General features: G+C 49.7%; 1 protein-coding gene across 2 annotated transcripts in view; it reads left to right on the top strand.

The window, feature by feature from the left end:
* CACNA1B (calcium voltage-gated channel subunit alpha1 B) overlaps positions 1-21,385 on the top strand; it is a 257,423-nt gene that overhangs the window by 221,625 nt on the left and 14,413 nt on the right. For both annotated transcript variants that reach the window (XM_028834501.2, XM_028834510.2), the window contains exons 37-39: positions 6,224-6,351; positions 12,539-12,635; positions 15,670-15,778. In XM_028834501.2, coding sequence (XP_028690334.2) covers positions 6,224-6,351; positions 12,539-12,635; positions 15,670-15,778 — 334 coding nt within the window. The remainder of the gene's footprint in view (positions 1-6,223; positions 6,352-12,538; positions 12,636-15,669; positions 15,779-21,385) is intronic.

Here is a 21,385-nt window from a genome sequence, read left to right as displayed (position 1 = left end):
TAAGCGGCATCCAAATTGGAAAGAAGGAAGTCAAATTGTTCCTATTTGCGGACAACATGCCTTATATATAGAAAACCCTAAAAGCGCCACCAAAAAATTCTTAGAACTCATAAAGTAATTCAGTAAAATCAATATACCAAAATCAGTAGTGTGTCTGTACACCAACAGCAAACTAGCAGAAAAAGAAATCAGTCTCGTTTACAATAGCTACAAAAGAAATAACTAAGGAAGTGAAAGACCTCTACAAGGAAAACTAAAAAACATTGATGAAGGATACTGAAGAGGACACATAAAAAATAGACATTTGATGCTTATGGATTGGAAGAATTAATATTGTGAAAAGGACCATACAGATTTAATGCAATCCCTATCAAAATACCAATGACATTCTTCATGGAAATATAAAAAATAATCCTAAAATTAATACAGAACCACAAAAGACCCTGGATAGCTTAAATAATCTTGAGCAACAAGAACAAAGCTGGAGGCATCACACTACCAAACTTCAAAACAGCATGGTACTGGCATAAAAACAGAAACATAGACCGAGGGAACAGAATAGAGAACTCAGAAATAAGTCTTTGTGTTTACAGCCAATTGATTTTTTAACAAAAGCACCAAGAACATTCATTGGAACGGGACAGCCTCTTCAATAAACGATGGCAGGGAAACTGGATATCCACATGCAGAGAAATGCAGCTCAAACCTGATCTCTCACTATATACAAAAGCCAACTCAAAATGGATCAAAGACTTAAATGTAAGACTCAAAAACATGAATCTACTAGAAGAAAATACAGGAAAACACTTCAGGACATTGGTCTGGGCAAAAATTATGTGGAGAAGACCTCAAGAGCACAGGCAACCAAAGCACAAATAGACAAATGGGATTGCATTTCAGTAAAAAGCTTCTGAACAGCCAATGAAATAATCAGCAGAGTGACAAGACAGCTTGCAGAATCAGAGAAAATATTTGCAAACTATTTATCTGACAAGCAATTAATATCTGGAATATACAAGGTGAAACTCAACCCATCAGCAAAAAAAAAAAAAAAAAAAATCAGATTAATAAATGGATAAATGAACTGAATAGACATCTCTCAAAAGAAGACATACGAATGTCTGGCCAGCTGGTATATGAAAAAGTGCTCAACATCTCTAATCATCAGGGAAATGCAAATCAAAACCACAGTGAGATACCATCTCACCCTAGTTAGAATGGCTGTTATCAAAAACACACACAAAAAATAACAAATGCTCGTGAGGATGCAGAGAAAGGGGAACGCTTATACAGTGTTGGTAGGAAGGCTCCTCAAAAAACTAAAAATAGAACTACTGTGTATGATCTGGCAATTCCACTACTGGGTATATATCCAAACAGAAGTAAATCAATTATGTCAAAGAGATATCTGGGCTCCCATGTTTATTGCCATACTATTCTCAATAGCCAAGATACAGAATCAACTTAAGTGTCGATCCACACATGAATGGATTTTTAAAATATTTTCTTCATACACAATTGAATACTATTTAGCCATAAAAAGAATGAAAGTCTGCTGGGCGCGGTGGCTCAAGCCTGTAATCCCAGCACTTTGGGAGGCCGAGACGGGCGGATCACGAGGTCAGGAGATCGAGACCATCCTGGCTAACACGGTGAAACCCCGTCTCTACTAAAAAATACAAAAAACTAGCCGGGCGAGGTGGCAGGCGCCTGTAGTCCCAGCTACTCGGGAGGCTGAGGCAGGAGAATGGCGTGAACCCGGGAGGCGGAGCTTGCAGTGAGCTGAGATCTGGCCACTGCACTCCAGCCTGGGTGACAGAGCGAGACTCTGTCTCAAAAACAAAACAAAACAAAAAAAAAAGAGTGAAAGTCTGCCATTTGTGGCAACATGGATGACCCTGGAGGTCATTAGGTTAAGGTAAATAAGTCAGGCACAGAAAGATAAATATTGCATGTTCTCATATGTGGAAGCTAAAAAAAATTGCTCTCGTAGAAGTGGAGAGTAGAATAGTGGTTACTAGAGGCAGGGAAGGTTAGGAGGATGGGGGATAGCCAAAGGTTGGTGAACAGATAGAAAAGTACAGCTAGACAGGTGAAATAAGTTTTAGTCTTCAGTGTCACTATAGGGTGACTATAATTAACAACAGTTTGTTGAATATTTTCAAATATTTCAAATATTTTCAAATAGGAGAGCAAATTTTGAATGCTCCCAACACAGAAATAAGTGTTTGAGATAGATATGCTAATTGCTGTGATTTGATCATTACACATTTGTATACATGTGTCAGAATATCACACTGTACCCCATAAATATGTACAATTATTGCATGCCAATTAAAAATAATGAAAGCAAAAGAAAAAATTTTAAGAAAGAAATGGGCAAAGGGATTGAATTTTTAAAAAAGGAACTGAATAAGTAAAAATAAGTAAATAGCTGCTGCACAGCCAATGAAATAATCAACAGAATGACAAGACAACTTGCAGAATCAGAGAAAATATTTGCAAACTATTCATCTGACAAGTGATTAATATCCGTTTCTCCAAATACAATGACCAATAAGCACATGAAAAAATATTCAACATCACTAATAATTAGGGAAATGCAAATCAAAACCACAGTGAAATACCACTTCACACTCAGTAGAATTGCTATTACTAAAGAAAAAAAGATAGAAAAAGAAAAGAAAATAGGCCGGGTGCGGTAGCTCATGCCTGTAATCTCAACACTTTGGGAGGCCGAGGTAGACAGATCACTTAAGGTCAGGAGTTCAAGATCAGCCTGGCCAACATGGCAGAACCCTGTCTCTACTAAAAATACAAAAATTAACTGGACCTGGTGGTGCATGTCTAATCCCAGCTACTCAGGAGGCTGAGGCATGAGAATTGCTTGAATCCGGGAGATGGAAGTTGCAGTGAGCTGAGATCATGCCTGGGCTTTAGAGTGAGACTCTGTCTCAAAAAAAAAAAGAAGAAGAAGAAAGAAAAGAAAATAGGACAGGTGCAGTAGCTCAGGCCTGTAATCCCAGCACTTTGGGAGTCCAAGGCAGGCAGATCACTTGAGGCCAGGAGTTTGAGACCAGCCTGGCCAACATGGTGAAATTCCAGCTCTGCTAAAAATACAAAAATTAGCCAGGTGTGGTGGCACACGCCTTTAATGCCAGCTACTTGGGAGACTGAGGCACAAGAATCTCTTGAACGCAGGAGGCAGAGTTTGCAGTGAGCTGAGGTCATGCTACTGCACTTCAGCCTAGGTGACAGAGTGAGACTCTGTCTCAAAAAATAAAATAAAACCACACCTGTAATCCCAGCACTTTGGGAGGCTGAGATGGGCAGATCACCTGAGGCCAGGAGTTCGAGGCCTGGCCAACATGGTGAAACCCTGTCTCTATTAAAAATACAAAAATTAGCCAGGTGTGGTCTTGTGCACTTGTAATCCCAGCTACTCAGGAGGCTGAGGCAGAGAATTGCTTGAACCTGGGAGGTGGAGGCTGCAGTGACCCAAGATCCTGCCATTGCACTCCAGCCTGGGAGACAGAGCAAGACTCCATCTCAAAAAAAAAAAAAAAAAAAAAAAAGGAATTAATTAATATTAGCAAAGATGTGGAGAAATTTCAACCCTTATGCACTGGTGGGTAGGACTGTAAAATGGTGGTGTGGAAAATAGTATGGCAGTTCCTCAAAAGATTAATAAAAGTGAATCTTGGTATAGACTCAAAAGAAATCAAATCAGGGACTTCAACAGATATATGTCAAAACATGCTCATAGCAGTGTTATTCACAATAGCCAAGAGGAGAAAGGAACCCCAGTTTCCATCAACAGATGAATGGGTAAACAAAATGTGGTATGAACATTGAATGGACTATAATTATTCAGCCTTAAAAAGGAAAAGGAGTTCTGACACATTCTACAATGTGAATAAACCTTGAAGACATTGTTAGGTGAAATGAGCTGGTCGCAAAAGGACAGATACTGTATGATTCCATTTATATGAGGTACCTATAGTAGTCAAATTCATCGAGACAGTAAGTAGAATGGTGGTTTCCAGGGGAGGATGGACGAGGAATTATTCTTTTGTGGATAGAGTTTCAGTTTGGGAATACGAAGAAAGTTTTGGAGATGGATGGTATGCATGGTTGCACAACAGTGTGAATATACTTAATGCCCCTGACCTCTACACTTAAAAATTGTTAAAATGGAAAATTTTTTGTTATGTATCTTTACTACAGTTAAAAAAAAAAAAGAAGAAAATGAACACTCAAACTTCTCCCAAAAATACAAGAGGAGGAAACACTTCCTAACACATCCTGTGAGGCCAGCATTACCCTTATATCATGGTCAAATATGCCACAAGAAAAGAAAACTGCAGACTAATATCTCTTATAAATATTGATCCAAAGATCATCAACAGAATACTAGCAAACTAATTCCAACAACACATTTCCCACTTTCAAAACGTACTAGAAAGCTACAGTAATCAAAACAATGTGGTACTGGCATAAAGATAGATACATAGGCCAATTAAGTAGAATCGAAAGTCCAGAAATAAACTCAAATATCTGTGGTCAGTTGACTTTTGACACTTGTGCCAATGGGGGAGAGACTTGTGTTTCTTTCCATGATAATTCAGTGGGGGAGAGAATAATCTTTTCAACAAATAATATGGATAAAATTGGATATCCACATGCAAAAGATTGAGTTTGGACCACTACCTCACTCAATATACAAAATTTTCTCAGTCAATAAAAGACCTCATAGAATAGCAAAAATTATGAAACTATTAGAAGAATACATAAAGGGTAAATCCTCAAGACTTTAGAATTGGTGATGGATTCTTAGATTTGACACCAAAATCATGAGCAACCAAAGAAAAAATAGATAAATTGGACTACAACAAAATTTAAAAGTTTTGTACATCAAAGGACATTATTAAATATGTGGAAATACATTGTATAGAACAATATGGTAGAAAATATTTGCAAATCACATATTTAATAAGGGGTTAATATTCAGCATATATAAAGAACTCCTACACCTCAACAACAAAAAACCAAACAACCCAATTTTTTAAATGGCAAGGGATAAGAGTAGACATTTCTCTAAAGAAGATATACAAATGGCAGACAATCACATGAAAAGATATTCAACATCTTTGGTCATTAAGGAAATGCAAAACAAAACCATATGAGATGCCTCTTTACATCCACCATGACAGCTATAACAATAATTTTTCTAAAAATTGAAAATAACAAGTGTCGACAAGGATGTGGAGAAGGAGGAACTGTTGTACATTGCCGGTAGGAATGTAAAATGCACCAGCTGCTATGGAAGAAGTTTGGCAGTTCATAAAAAAAAAATGAAGCATGGAATTACCATATGATCCAGTAATTCCACTCCTAGGTATATACCCAAGAGAAATGAAAAGATATATCTGCACAGAAACTTGTACATGAATGTGTATGGCTACATTAATCGTAACAGTCAAAAGGCAGAAACAACCCAAATGCCTGTCTGTGAATGAATGAATGTGGTGTTATCACCACTGGAACATTATTCTGCCATAAAAAGAAGTGAAGTACTAACATATACTACAATATGGACGAGCCTTGAAAACATAAAACTAAGTGAAAGAATCCAGACATAAAATCATACTGTGTGATTCCTTTATGTGAAATACCCGGAATAGACAAAGCTATAGAAACAGAAAGGAGATTGGTAGTTGCCAGGGGACTGGGGGGCGGGGATTGGGGTGGTGATTACCTCGTGTATGAGGTACTCTTCGGGAATGATGAAAAAAGTTTTGAAAAGAGAGAGATGGTTGCACAATATTGTGAATACACTAAATGCCCCTGAACTGTACATTTAAAAATGTTATGTGACTTTAAACTTAATTTTAAAATATGAACCCAAACTGTTGGCCTGTAGAGTCCAAACTGTTAACTGCAAGTCACTGATTCCGTGGAAGGCCAGTCTGAGAGGGAAAGAAAATGTGATCAGAGAGGAAGGCGGGTCATGGACAAGAAACTCCGGGGCCTGAAATAGGCAAGACACTAGCGTGTGGATTCCAGAACCCTGGGAATTCCCGTGGGGAGAGCAGGTCGGGCATGCGCTGGTCTAATCAGAGTGACGCCTGCTCTCCCGAGAGCTTCACACACACTGGAGCGTGGTGGGGGGCGGCGGGGAGGGCATCTCTCTATGTTACCTGTTCTCCTTCCTGTCCTGCAGATGTTGAACCTCTTTGTGGCTGTGATCATGGACAATTTTGAGTACCTTACGCGGGACTCTTCCATCCTAGGTCCTCACCACTTGGACGAGTTCATCCGGGTCTGGGCTGAATATGACCCAGCTGCGTGGTAAGTGAGCCCTGGTGCTCTGTGGTCGTTGGGGGTGGTCCATACCCATAGATCTTGGGATGGGCCTGGTGGCTTCGGACATGTTTCAAGTGAGCACCCCCTCAGGTTTTGGTTTGGGGCCCAGGGATCCGTCCTGTTCCGTGTAGAGCAGCAGTGGTGTCTCTGAGCATCGCCTCCCTTTTCCCTCTCGTGTGCTTTGTGCAGTGGCCCGGACTGCATGAAGTGATAAGGGTCTTTTGAGACCTTGAGTTCAGTTCCTTGGGAGGTACCCGGAGTCGTGGAAGGTTTTCATGGGGTTTGTGAGACTCGGGTCTTCCGCTGAAGTTTACTGTCTTCTTCCAAGGCCTGTCATGTGAGGGCCGTGGAGGGCTTGTGGGAGAGTGTGGAGACAGCACAGCCATAGCGTCCTTGTGAAACTCAGTGTGGGGTTTTAGGACATTCTCCCTAAGACGCTTAGGGGTCTCTTTCCCTTGGGGACAGGGGCCAACGTGCACCTCTGTGTCCCCAGCCCAGGCCGCACATAGTGGGTGCTTGGTGAACTTTTTTGACATCAGATGAGCTACCAGGAAGGCTGCAGTGTGTTTAAGACCCTTGTCTGTCGTCTGTCATGGTGGGAAAGGTTTACTTGTTTCTAAGGCGAGAGGCGGCGCCTTTCCAGAAAGAACAGGAGTCACGTGAAGGGCAGGGTTTGGGTCAGAAGGTGAAGCTGTTTGAGCTCAGGATCCACGGGAGTCCCGGACAGCACGGCATCTCAGCAGGGCTGAGAGCTCATTCGGGAAGGAAGACAGGTCAGGCAGCATGGCTTCTCCATCTTTCCATTTGTCCATTCCTTCCATCTCTCGTTCCTCATTTACTTGCTCGCTCACTCACTCAAGCAGTGTCTACTGTGGGCTGCTCCCTGCAAGGCCACGAGGCCTGCTAGCACCTCACTCACAGTGCGTGCCCAGGAAATGGCCGTGGATGAGCAGCTGTGAGTGAGTGCGTAGATATCCACCACTCTCTGTGCCCCAGGGGGATGAGGGAACCGTGAGTGGCGCCGAGGTCTGCCTTTTCTCTCTGAGCTCCCCAGCCTGCCCAGGCTCCTCTACCCCCAGCGCCCTTGCTGGGGGAGGGCCGGCAGGATGTGGTCAGACCCCTCATGGTGAGGTCCTACTGTCTGTCCACAGAGCTCCTGGGTTCTGCCCGGTTTTGCTTAAACTGCAGCTCAGCAGAGGGAGCCCTCCACAGACACAAAAAGCCTGGGAGCCTGGCTAGACTTCCCCACCCTCCTATCCACTCAGCCTCCCCGGAGCACCCCCATGCTCCTAGTGAGGGTCGAGAAGGTGCTGCACGGGGCCCTTCCCAGTCTGGACAAGAGCCACTGGCAGCATCGGGGGCCCTGGGACGGGGCTTCTCCTGTCCAGGCTCTTCCAGGCCCACAGCATCTCTGTGGGTGCTTTTCATTTAAGTGGGAAATACACAGTGTTTACACAGTGCAGAGCAGACGTAGAGATTGTCTGTGTTTCACGGTGTATGTGACAATTTCCGTGGCTTGCGAGAACCCTGTCATGTCTGATGCAGCAACACGTTTGCCCTGTGATACTTAGTTCATGCTGGCAGGGACCGGCCCAGGCACATTCACACAGGACCTGTGGTCAGGTAAGCCCAGTCGACTTGGGGGAGACTGACCACACTGAAGACCTAGACCTTGTTAGGCAAAGGGCAGGAGAGACTCCAGCTGAGGCAGGATTTAGGTGAGTTCTAGGCAGGTCACCCTGACTGTGTGGTCTAGAGAGTCGCCGCTTTTTCTGGGTGTATTTTTTCTAGAGGAGACTGTGTTGCAGAAAACGGAGACACTTCATAGCATGTAGTTAGCACTAAAGAGCAAAGGCAGATCAGCAAAGGCCGGTGAGAGGAAGACAACGTTCCCCGATCTTTATGAGCTACTCCCGGGCCTTCCGCAGTCAGCCGCCGGCAGGAGCTCAGGCAGGAAGAACGGGAAGTGGACTTGGGCCAGACGGCAGCTTGGTTACTGTGCACAGTGGTACCATACCAAAGCCAGAGTCTCCGACAGGGATCCTTGGAAGACACAGGCAGTCGGGGATATGAGAAGAGCTTATTGAAGAGTAAGCAACAGAATACAGGCCTCACCCCAGAGATAGCACACACAAAATAATATACAAAACCTGCGGGCCTCGAAGCATCACAAATGTGACCTGCCAGCAACACATGATTCTGCCCCCACGAGCAGCCTGGGCTCACCCCACGCAGCCCAAGATGGCCAGGACGAGCTGAGGGGCCAGCAGAGGCAGCTGAGCAGATTGGGTCTGGATCCTGCCTCCTGAGCAGAACACCAGGCACCTAGAGCCTTTTTGGTAGCCTCCATGACAACCGCAGTGATGTAGACAGTTCCCAGGGGACCACTCTATGGCTCCTCGTTCTTTGGGAGAAACTTTGAAAGAACAACAAAATTTATGAAATTTCTTAAGTTGTGTGGGCACGTGTGACTGTGTATGTGCACAAACAGGATGTGTGTGCATATACATGGCTGTGTTGTGTGTTTGCACAATGTGACCACGTGCACTCTGTGCATGTGCATATGTGCATGTGTACACGTGCGTTGTGCATGCATGCACACAGATGTCTACATGTGTGTTTTGTGCACATGTACATGCACATAGGCACGCACATGTGTGTGCATGTTCATGTGTGCGCATGTAATTGTATTTATGTGCACATGTGTGTATATGTGTGCAAGTGAACTGCATGTTTGTGTGTGCATGCATGTGTGGTTGTATGTGGATGTGTATATGCATGGCATGTGCACCTGTGTGTGCACATGCCCGTGTGTGCGTGTGCAACTGTGGTGTGCACGTGTGTGTGCCTGTGGATGTGCACATGCTTGTGTGTGCCTGTGGTGTGCACGTGTCTGTGGTGTACACGTGCCTGTGGGTGTGCATGTGCCTGTGGTGTGCACGTGTGTGTGCCTGTGGTATGCACGTGTCTGGTGTACACGTGCCTGTGTGCCTGTGGTGTACACGTGCCTGTGGTGGGCATGTGCCTGTGTGTGTGTGCCTGTGTGTGTGTGCCTGTGGTGTGCATGTGCCCATGTGTGCATGTGTGTGCCTGTGGTATGCACATGCCTGTGGTGCGCATGTGCCTATGTGCGTGTGTGTGCCTGTGGTGTGCATGTGCCTGCTGTGGGTGGATTCTGAAAGCACGGAGCTATTCACCCTGGTGTTGCTTTTCCCAACCTTCCTTTTGTTGTTGCTTCAACCCTGTGGTGTGAAGCCTGGCGACTTGAGAGGAGAATTGCAGTCACACTTCTTGCAGCAATCTGGCTGCTCATTTCTGCGTCCACCCATCTGTCCAATAACATCTCCTGGGCATCTGCCATGTGCTGGGGCAGGGGCCCAAAGGGGAAACAGGCACATGCTGTCAGAACACTCAGGCGGGCTTGGCAGTGAGACCATGTGGTGACTGTAGCTCAAGGCCAGAGCATTTCTGAGGAAGGAGAGGCCACGTCCGGCCTGAAGAATGAGAGAAGGTGGCATTTGAGCTGAACTTAATAGGAAGGGTTGAGCACTAGAGAAATAGGATGGATTGCGCTGGGGGTGGGAGGTGGGGCAGAGCGGAGAGGGAGGCCAGGTGGCTTCTGTCTGGCTGGAGAGGAGAGTGCATTGCAGAGGGGCTGCAGGGAAGGCTGAGACTGGTTGAGAAGGGCATTGAAATTGGTTAAGCAAGTCGCTTTGATTTTGTTTTATAGACAGTGGGTACAGTCCTTGAATCGAGAAGTGATGGTGTCAGGCCCACACTTTTCACCTGGGCTTGATGGGCAGGGACAGTTGGGGAGGGTCGGAGGTCTCACATGTGTCCAGCCCCCCGTGGTGGTCCCTTGGCTGCAACAACCTTAGCAAACACCTTTGGTGAGGCCCAGGTGGGGCTTCCTGTTTCTTCCCCCTTCTACAGAAGGAAATTCAACATGATTTGGAGCTGATTGGACTGAGGGGGGCTATACTGTAGGAGAGAGGAGCATTGGTGGTGACCCGAGGACGCCAGCCCTACGATGATAGGAGGTCCTTAGCTGGACCAGGGCTTCTAGGGGAGGACGCAGTGTTCAGGGAGACGGGGTCAGTCAGGAGGCAAACGGGTGTGGGCCTCTGAGGTTGCTGTGATAGAGAAGCAGACCCACTGTGTTGTGGTACAGCAGAGGGTTTGGCTGACCTGGGAGGCCCAGGGAGCATCGTCACTCAGGGAGTGACAGGAAGAGTTAACTGAGAGGGAGGGGCAGCGCAGTGTTCTGTGTGGAACGGCTCCTGCACACATCGGGCTCTGGAAATTTCGCTGGGGTTGCCACACCTCCCGGGGAGCTCCAGGCCCCAGTTCCCCGGCGAGGTGCCACCTGTCCAGTGCACCCCTCACCTCCGCCACCACGCCTGCGCGAGGCTGGTCTTCCCATCACAGGCTGGGCGGGCGGGCGGGTCGGGCTCCATCCTGCCTTTGTTGCCATAACCTGTGACATTTCCTTTCCAGTTGCCGGATTCATTATAAGGATATGTACAGTTTGTTGCGTTGTATTGCGCCACCCGTTGGCTTAGGGAAGAACTGCCCTCGTAGGTTGGCCTACAAGGTTTGCAACTTCAGAGCCTCCATCCAACATACTTCCCTGCCCGAAACGCAAACACAGCACACACTCCCTGCCTGGTTTGGGAATGACGACGCCTCACCTTTCTTTCCTCCTGGCCTGCCCCGCACTCCAGCCTCCTGGACGCTTTGGTTCCCTGTCTAATCTCCCCTGACCCTTCTAGCTGGCTGGGGACAGGCAGCCTTTTGAGAGCGCACAGAAAGCTTTCTGGCTGGGCCATGATGGCTGGGACCAGCTCGCTGGGTGGGAGATGGGGGCTAGGTCCCTCCTGCATCAAGGAAGCAGCCGACTTGCCCGGTTTTTCCTCCGAGCTCTCAAGAGTGAGCTGATGGTCAGGCCAAAGGCCGAGGGCCCCAGAGGAAGGGAGCGCGGGCACAGGCCTCCCAGGAGCAGCCGTCCTCTGGGTCGAAAGAGCCCAGTAACCCAGTGGCTCTCCAGTCCCTGGGGGAGGAAAGGGCAGAGGCAGAGTGGGGGCCAAAGACCAGCCGTCCTGCTTTGCCTCTGGAGTGGTGCGCTCAGCTCAGCCAAGGAGTCCCTGGTCTGGAACCGTGGGCGGAGGGCAAGGCCCCAGGGCAGATCCATCTGCCAGGAAGAGGCTGTCCCCTTTCTCTCCTGGGCCACCTGAATCTGGCTGTGTCTCTAGGACCCCAAGCCCACAGGCAGGTGTCCCAGGGCTGGAGGTAGGCCCCAGGCCTAGTGGCCTCTCTACTTGGGAAGACTCTGTCGTCGGAGCTTTTAGGTTCCCAGATCCTACAGCCTGCCCCTTTGCTGTCAGAGCCGGTGCAAGGTGGCCCCAGGCCATGTCCCGCCAGCTCCTCCCCCCTCCTGCAGTCTCCCATTTCCCACCCAGCCCTGACCCCCAGCAGCAGCCCTGCCCTGGGCTGGCCTCGGGCGTCTCTGGGCTTGAAGCAGGACTTGCCCCAAGGTCAAGTTTTGGCTCTACAGCTTCAGGGCTCCCTCTGTAGTGTTCCGGTTTGTTTCAGATATTCTCCACCTTTGTAGCCTCTAGCCTCACTCGGAAGCAAATCTGACCGTAAGGAAAGCTCATGTCTCTGCTGTGGTTCTCCACCACTGCCTCATCTGCCGCCTGACCCTGCCTGCCAGCTCTTCCTGGCAGGGTGAACCAGCTCTTTTCTGATTGGCATTCACTGTGATTTTTAAGAGTAAAATCAGAAATTATCAACCCAAAGCCGCCCCGATGCAGCCCTTCCTCACCCCTCCATGTTCATTAGCTCAGACGCCACCCCCGCCCACTGCCCCTCGTGGGGCTGGAGTGAGGAGGTGAGGCTCGGGGGTGGGGGGCCAGGAGGGGGTCAAGCCAAGCAAAGAAATCCCTCATTTTACTTATTTTGATTTTGGGCTTTGAATCCGACACTTTGATTAACTGGCTCTGTTTTCTTGTCTGCTTCCTCCCCGCCCCCTTCCCTCCACACCCTCCTCCCCCGCTCCACCTGCTCCCCTCCCCTCCCCGCCCCTCCCACTCCCCTCCCCGCTCCCCTCCTGCTGCCGCTCCTCCTGTGGACCACCCCACTGTGCCCTGGCCTCGCTGGGACGGGTTTCCAGTGGGCGCATCAGTTACAATGACATGTTTGAGATGCTGAAACACATGTCCCCGCCTCTGGGGCTGGGGAAGAAATGCCCTGCTCGAGTTGCCTACAAGGTAGACCCTGACCCTGCACCGCCCCCGCCAGGAGGCTGTGTGTGCTCGCCGGGGGGTGCTCGCTGGCTCTCCCAGCTCCTCTCCCTTTCAGGGTGCCCGGCTGTCTGTCTGCCGCTCTGCTGTGCACCCGTGGCCGCCTCATTGTGTCTTTCTCTTCAGCCCCATTCCAGCTTCTCTCCCAGACAGAGGGACGTGGCCCCCATGATGTCTTACTGGCTTCTTGTCCCCACAACCTGAGCTGCCCCCTCTGAGAGCCCCCTGGAGGCTCAGGAAGACAGAACTAGACCCTCCCCCCTGCCTTTTCTCCCTCTCTTCCTTTCCTAGGAATGAGGGGACAGACCGTTTGTTTGACAGAGATTGTTTTTGTTCTGGGCTCAGAACAAAGCCCTAAGCCCCTGGTATGGATGGACCTGTCCAGCCCTCTGGGTCTGGCCCTGGGGGCAGGTGGGTCTGCAGGGCCTCTGGTGCTTCCCTCACAGCTCGGCAAGTGCAGAGGCTCCCTGGGCCCGGGCTGCAGTCTCCAGGGACTTTCTAGGCTCCATGGTGGGGAGGAGGCACCGTGGCATTGAGAAGGAAAGGGGTGTCGGGGAGAGGCTTCTCGCCATTATTCCTGGGGCCTCAGAGGGCCGCTGGAGGATGGGGATGGCCTCAGGGCCCAGGAGGCATGGGAAGGGGGTAAATCGAGGGATGCCTCCAGGCCTCCCTCCTGGGTGGGCAAGCAGGTCACACGGCCCAGCCCTAAACCTGTTCCATCTGCCCAGCTGTCCCCAGTCCCACCCCATACCCCCTGTGTGTAAGCACCTTCGTTCCCCCAGCACCCACCCACCCACCCAATAGCCCTCCTGAGGCCCCCACTGCTCTCCCGCAAGCAGCCTGTGGTTCAGCCAGCACGTGCCTAGAGCTTTCCTGAGTCTCCCTGAGGAAGACTTTCCTGAGTCTGTCTGAGGAAACTTCCCACCAGAGCTTCCATGTCTCTGGTGCTGTGGACAGCTCTTGTCCACGCTGTCTGTCTCTGTGCCCTGACTCTAGGTCTTTGTCACCCGACTCAGTGCAGCCTGTGGGAGCCGAGTGGCTCCTCTAAGCCATCCTGAGCCCCTGCCCTGTCCCTGCATTGTGCCTGCCTGGGTGTCCTGCATGCAAGGCTGTAGCTTTGTCCCCAAGAAGGAGAGCTCTGTCCACACTTGGTGCTGGGGCGAGCAGGCAGGGCCGTGACGGAGCAGCCGTTGGAGCCGCATCCAGCTGTGCCGGCTGACTCCAAGGTTCTGGGCATGGAGAGACCAAGGGAGGTCTCAGGGTGGGAGCAGAAGGGCCAGATGAGCTGAGGAGGGTCCAGGAGATGCCCAGAGTGCCGCACCTCGGAGGGCCCCGGGCAGAGACACCTGTCTGTTTGCCCTGGCCTTGCCTCTTGGCTTCTTCCTGAGATTCTTGGCCCTTTGGGGCCTGGAGTGGGCTGATGGCACCCTGGGGAGGGTAGCCCTCCAGTGCCCTGGGCGGAGCTCTTCCTTCTTGGAAATCACCTGCCTGTTCTGCCTTCACTGCTATTCCCAACGTCCCCCAGTGCCTGCCCTCTGGGAGAGGAATTCCTTGGCCTCTCACACCGCCATCCATGCTGGTCTGCAGGGATGCCGTTCTCTGGGAAGCCGTTTACTCCTGTTGTGCTGCACACACATGCTGTGCAAAGCCCTGGGACTGGACGTGGCAAGTGGGGCTTTGCCAGCATTCGGGGCCAGAGTCAGGCTCATGTCTCCAGCCTGGCTTGCATCCACACCCCACCAGCTGTTAGGCTGAGGACTCTGGGTTTGGGGCCAGGATGCTAGGGGCAGGGCTGTGTGGCCCTCCCTAGAGAAGGGGCTGCGCTGCCACAGGTTGCAGGCTTGGTCAAGGACAGGCAGACCCTGGGGAGGGGCTCCTGTCTCTAGCTGGACAGTGCTCCTGGGGCTCCACTTGGCCAGCTCCTTGCTCCTCACACTCCAAATATTCCAGGCACACTTGAGACACATTTCTTCCTTGAGGCCTCTTAAGATCTTAGAGCCTGGGTCTCTGGGCAGCACTGGCTGTGGCCAGAGGACTGTGGTGCAGACATGAGCTCGTCTCCGGCTGTTCTGTCCCTGAAAACAGGCAACGGGCTATCTGCCTGAGAGGGAGATGGAGCAGCGCCGCAGGACACTGCCCCAGCCCGTTCTGAAGTGCAGCAGCCTCGGCCTGCGGCCCTGGGTAGTCCCATCTGTTCCTGTCCCTCCAGCAGCAGGAGCTGCCTTGCGCGGAGATGGGCTCCGCCTTTCAGTGGCATCGAGCATCTCTCCCGGGCCTCATGCTGGGTGGTGAGAGGCAGAAGCCTCACCGGACCTGAGCTAAAACCAGGGTGTCACCTCTAGGGGTCCCCACCGGGAGCTGGGTCCCAGAGAGGCACCCTGGACCACCTACCCCTTGTCCAGATGATCCAAGCGGTGGGAGGAGAAGACGAGGGTGGACAGAGCCATGAGCACAGGAACCCCTTCTGTCTGTGGCTGCCACTGCTCCTCCCCAGCCAAGGCTGCACTCCTACATTCAGTCACAGGCAGGGGTCCCTCGGGGTGAGGAAGTGGCTGTGCTTTCAGAGGGATCAAGGCTCCAGTCTTTACCTGGAGTTCTACTTTTCTGCAGCCAGGAGGGTCCTCAGCTAGATCTGCGGGTCGGGGAGTCCATGGGAGAGTGTGAATGCTGGCAAAACTCTCACCCGCCCCACCTCACTCAGGCCCAGGCACCTGCAGGGACCACCACTGGGATGCCCAGCCCGGCCTCCAGGGACCCCATCGTTGCGTAGTCTTGGGGTGGGGGGGTGACCGCAGCAGGCCTGGCCCTGACCACCCTGCTTGTCCCCAGCCCAGCCTCCAGGGACCCCGTCCTGGCGTAGTCTGGGGTAGGGTGGCCTCAGCAGGCCTGGCCCTGACTGCCCTGCTTGTCCCCAGCCCGGCCTCCAGGGACCCTGTCATTGTGTAATCTGGGGTGGGGTGGCCGCAGCAGGCCTGGCCCTGACCGCCCTGCTTGTCCCTAGCGTCTGGTTCGCATGAACATGCCCATCTCCAGCGAGGACATGACTGTCCACTTCACGTCCACACTCATGGCCCTCATCCGGACGGCACTGGAGATCAAGCTGGCCCCAGGTGAGCAAGGCAGCCTCGGAAGGAGGGCCCCGGACCCAGGGATGTACACCCCCGCCCTGAGTGCCAGCCCCAGGAGGACACGTAGGGAGGAGGGTGAGGGGCCAGCTGTGTCTGGAGGGGTCTGAGGACAGCTGCACAGGATGCCCGCCCTGTGGGGCACTGGCATTTTCGCCTGGTAGCCATCTGCACATTAGCACTGCAATGATCCCATTTTCAGGTAAGGAAACTGAGGCATGGTGAGATTTCAGAGCCAGCTGGTGGTGGAACCAGGACACAGCGTGGCCAGGCCTCACCACAGCTAGCGCCCTCCCTGGGGACGAGCTGGCATGCCCTTGGCCCCTTCCCATAGTGAGCCCATTCCCTATCTGGTCTTTCCCTGAACTGATGGACAGAACCACAGAGTGATGCCAAAGCAAGAAGAGAAGGAGCCTCTAGTGTGTTCTTCCCCACCACAGAGGCGATTACAGCCCCAGAGAGCCCACCCCCGCCCCCCGTGCGTCCGCCCCATCCCCTGCTTTGTACACTAAGCCCCACTCACGTCTCCCCAAGGATGCCATACTGGCAATGCCATACTGTTTCTTGCCCTGCCAGTTTTTCTCTCTACTGGATTATTTGTGTCAACATATAAACACCCGATTATTTCCTCCATCTTTAAAAAGTTCTCCACCGGGTGCAGTGGCTCATGCCTGTAATCCCAGCACTTTGGGAGGCCAAAGTGGGCAGATCACGAGGTCAGGAGATCAAGACCATCCTGGCCAACATGGCAAAACCTTGTCTCTACAAAAACTGCAAAAATTAGCTGGGTGTGGTGGTGGCAAGCACCCATAGCCCCAACTATTCGGGAGGCTGAAGGAGGCTTGAACCTGGGAGGTGGAGGTTGCAGTGAGCTGAGATTGCACCACCACACTCCATCCTGGAAACAGAGTGAGACTCCATCTTGAAAAAAAAAAGTTATCTTCTTCTCTGTTGACTTCCCTATTCTCTCCTTTCTAATGCCCCGCTCTTAAGAGGTTGTCTCTGAATTCCCTTTCCCACATGCTGGAGGTTCTTCCCAGCTTCACCAGAGCTGCCCTTGGGGTCTCCAGGCCTCCATGTTGCTCGACTCGAAGGCCGAGGCACATCCCCAGCTCATAGGCTGTCCATGGCCATTTCTCCGTTTGCGCTCTCTTCTTTTTGAACCTTTTTTTATCTGTTCCTCTGGTCCCACGAACTCTGGGTGTGCCTTTGTGCCATGGAATGTTCTCTACTCTCATTCCTTTATCATCTCACCTATTCCCATGGCTTTAAATAGCATTAATCCAATTTTGTATTTTTAGTCCTGACTTCTCCCCTGAACTTCAAATTTTCCCCCACAGCCTTCCCCATCTCAGTCAATGCTCAAGCCGAAACCTTAGAAGTCATCTTAATTTATTCATGTATTTATTATTTATGAATGATAGGGTCTCACTGTGTCACCCAGGCTGGAGTGCAGTGGTGCAGTCACGGCTCACTGCAGCCTCCACCTCCCAGGCTCAAGTGATCCTCCTGCCTCGGCCTCCCAAAGTGCTGGGATTGCAGGCACCACCCCTCCCTACTAGTTTTTGTGTATTTTTTAGAGATGGGGGTTCGCTGTGTTGCACAGGCTGAGGATCATCCTTTTCTCCTTCTCCTTTCTTATCTCATTTCTGATTCATGCCTTCTCTCTCATATTTTCTTGACTCTTATCTTTAAAATATATCCAAAATGTGGCCACTCCTCTCCCGTCCCCCACTGCTGCGTCCCCTGGCTCTTGGCTGTTGCTGCAGCAGCTTCTAATTCATCCACTTCTGCCCTTGGCCCCTTCTGTCTGCCTTCAACACAACAGCCAGAGTGATCAGGTTTAAAAAAAGACTAATAGCCGGGCGCAGTGGCTCACACCTGTAGTGCTAGCACTTTGGAAGGCCGAGCCTTGCAGATTGAGCTCAGAAGTTCAAGACCAGCCTGGACAACACGGTGAAACCCCATCTCTACTAAAATAGAAAAAATTAGCCGGGTATGGCGATGTGTGCCTGTAGTCTCAGCTACATGGGAGGCTGAGGCAAAGAATCACTTGAACCTGGGAGACGGAAGTTGCAGTGAGCCAAGATCGTGCCACTGCACTCCAGCCTGGGTGACAGAGCGAGACCTCATCTCTTAAAAAAAAAAAAAAGATCAGGCGCGGTGGCTCCTGCCTGTAATCCCAGCACTTTGGGAGGCTGATGCAGGCAGATCACAAGGTCAGGAGATCGAGACCATCCTGGCTAACAGGGTGAAACCATGTCTCTACTAAAAAATACAAAAAAAATTAGCCAGGTGTGGTGGCAGGCGCCTGTAGTCCTAGTTACTCCAGATGCTGAGGCAAGAGAATGGCGTGAACCCAGAAGGTGGAGCTTGCAGTGAGCCGAGATCGCACCCCTGCACTCCAGCCACCATGGTAGACAGAGCAAGACTCCGTCTAAAAAAAAAAAAAAAATCAGACTAACAAAATTGATAAAGCCCTACCTGGACTGATCAAGAAGATAGAGAAGATACACATAACCAATATAAGCAACAAAAGAGGGAACACCACTGCAAGTCCTGTTAAAGTTAAAAAGATAATAAGAGGCCAGGCGCAGTGACTCACACCCATAATCCCAACACTTTGGGAGGTCGAGGCAGGAGGATCGCTTGAGGCCAGGAGTTGATGACCAGCCTGGGTAACATAGCAAGAATCTGTCTCTACAAAAAATTGTTTAAAATAATTAGCTGGGCATAGTGGACACACTTGTATTCCCAGCTACTCAGGAGGCTGAGGCAGGATGGATCACTTGAGCCCAGGAGTTTGAGGCTACAGTGAGCTATGATTGTGCCACTGCACTCCAGCCTGAGTGACAGTGTGAAACCCTATCTCTTAAAAATAATAATTTTAAATAAAGGAATTTAATAAACAACTTTGTGTCCATTTTAACAAATGAAATGGAAAAATTCCTTGAAAAACACAAACTATCAAGCTCACTCAAGAATAGATAACCTCTGCAGTGGCTCATGCCTGTAATCCCAGCACTTTGGGAGGCCGAGGTGGACTGATCACGAGGTCAGGAGATCAAGACCATCCTGGCTAACACAGTGAAACCCTGTCTCTACTAAAAATATAAAAAATCAGCTGGGTGTGATGGTGGGCGCCTGTAGTCCCAGCTACTTGGGAGGTTGAGACAGGAGAATGGTGTGAACCCAGGAGGCGGAGTTTGCAGTGAGCCAAGATTGCACCACTGCACTCCAGCCTGGGTGACAGAGCAAGACTCTCAAAAAGAAAAAAGAATAACCAGGTCAGGTGCCCTGGCTTATGCCTGTAATCCCAGCAGTTTTTGTGGTGGAAGGAGGAGGATCACTTGAGCTCAGGAGTTTGAGACCACTCTGGGCAACACAGGGAGCCCCTGGCTCTACAAAAAAATTTAAAAATTAGCTGAATGTGGTAGTGAACGCCTGTGCTCCCAGCTGCTTGGGGAGGCTGAGGTAGGAGGAATCAGCTGTGATGGTACCACTGCACTACAGCCTGGGCAATAGAGTGAAACCCCATCTCAAAAAAAAAAAAAAAAAAAAAAGCTTCAGTAATACCATATATATTAAGTTTAGAGTGGAAAAACCTTCCAAGAAAGACAATTCCAGGTCCAAATGGCTTCATTATTGAAGTCTACCAACTGTTTAAGGAAGAAATAATGCCAATTCTATATAGACTCTTCCAGAAAGTGGAAAAAGGGAATATTTTCCAACTTATTTTATTTTCAGAGGCCAGCTTTGCTCTGATACCAAAACTAGACGAATCTAAGACATGACAAGAAAAGAAAACTACAGACCAATATCCCTTATGAACATAGATTTTTAAAAATCTTCAACATAATCTTTCAGCAAACTGAATTTGTTTTTTTTTTTTTTTTGATACCGAGTCTTGCTCTGTCGCCCAGGCTGGAGTGCAGTGGCGCAATCTCGGCTCACTACAAGCTCCGCCTCCTGGGTTCAGGCCATTCTCCTGCCTCGGCCTCCCGAATAGCTGGGACTACAGGTGCGTGCTACCACGCCTGGCTAACTTTTTTGTATTTTTAGCAGAGACGGGGTTTCACCGTGTTAGCCAGGATGGTCTCGATCTCCTGACCGCGTGATCCACCTGCCTCGGCCTCCCAAAGTGCTGGGATTACAGGCGTGAGCCACCGTGCCCGGCCAAGCTGAATATATTTTAAAAGATAATACTTGATGACACAAGTGGGGTTTATGCCAGGATAAGTTGGGTTCAGTGTTGAAAATCAATTAATATAGTTTACTGTATCAAAGAAGGAAAAGCATATGATTATCTCAATAGATATAGAAAAAGCATTTGACAAAATTCAGTATCCATTCATGTTTTTAAATTTCTCCATGAACTGGGAATTAAGGAAAGCTTCATCCATCATGTATCAGAGACTCACTTATACAGTCAATTGATTTTTAACAAACTTGGAAAGGCAATTAATGGAGAACAGATCATCTTTTCTACAAACAATGCTGGAGAAATTTAGACAATCCTATGCAAAAAGAGAAGCTTTCTTGACATGCCATTTTAGTTGCTCGGGCTGCCACAACAAAATGCCGCAGCTTAGACAAAAGAAATGTATTTCTGACAGTTTTGGAAGCCAGAAGTCCAAGAGCTTGTGCTTGTGAGGTGGGTGTCACTCTTAGGCCTCTTCTCTTAGCTAGTAAACAGCCGTCGTCCTGCTGTGTCCTCACACAGACTTTCCTGTGTGTGTGCATGGAGAGCAAAAGAGCAAGTGGATTTTTCAGGTATCTCCTATGAGACCACTGATTCTGTGGATCAGGGCCCCACACTTAGGATCTCCTAGAACTGATCACCTCCTTACAGGCCCTGTCACCAAATACAGTCGCATCTGAGGGTTAGGGCTTCTACATGTGGACTGGAGTCAGGGACAGTTTAATCCATAGCACATACCTTTTACCCCATACAAAAAATAACTTGAAATGGATTGTAAACAGAAATGTAAAATCTAAAATTATGAAACCTGTATAGAAAACACAAGGCCAGATGTTGGCTCACGCCCATAATCCCAGCACTTTGGGAAGCCAAAGCAGGTGGATCAACTGAGGTCATAAGTTCGAGACCAGCCTGGCTAATACGGTGAAACCTGTCTGTACTAAAAATACAAAAAAAAAAAAAAAAAAAAAAGGCTGGGCCTGGTGCTGTGCTGTGTACCTGTAGTCCCTGGGTGGCTGAGGCAGGAGAATTGCTTGAACCTGGCAGTCGGAGGTTGCAATGAGCTGAGATTGTGCCACTGCACTCCAGCCTTGGTGACAGACCAAGACTCTGTCTCAAATGGAAAAAATCGATAAACTGAACTACAGCAAAACTTTCGCTATATGAAATATATATTTATATTTCAGACAGAGTCTTGCTTTGTTGCCCAGGCTGCAGTGCAGTAGCACAATCTCAGCTCACTGCAGCCTCTGCCTCCCGGGTTCAAACGATTCCCCTGCCTCAGCATCCCAAGTAGCTGGGATTACAGGCACACACCAACACACCCAGCTAATTTTTGTATTTTTAGTAGAGATGGGGTTTTACCATGTTGGCCAGGCTGATCTCAAACT

The sequence above is a fragment of the Macaca mulatta genome, chromosome 15, assembly GCF_049350105.2.
Source record: "Macaca mulatta isolate MMU2019108-1 chromosome 15, T2T-MMU8v2.0, whole genome shotgun sequence".
Classification (NCBI taxonomy): Eukaryota; Metazoa; Chordata; class Mammalia; order Primates; family Cercopithecidae; genus Macaca; species Macaca mulatta.
Note: the sequence above shows the minus strand (reverse complement) of the source record. Positions and strands in the feature narration are given on the sequence as shown.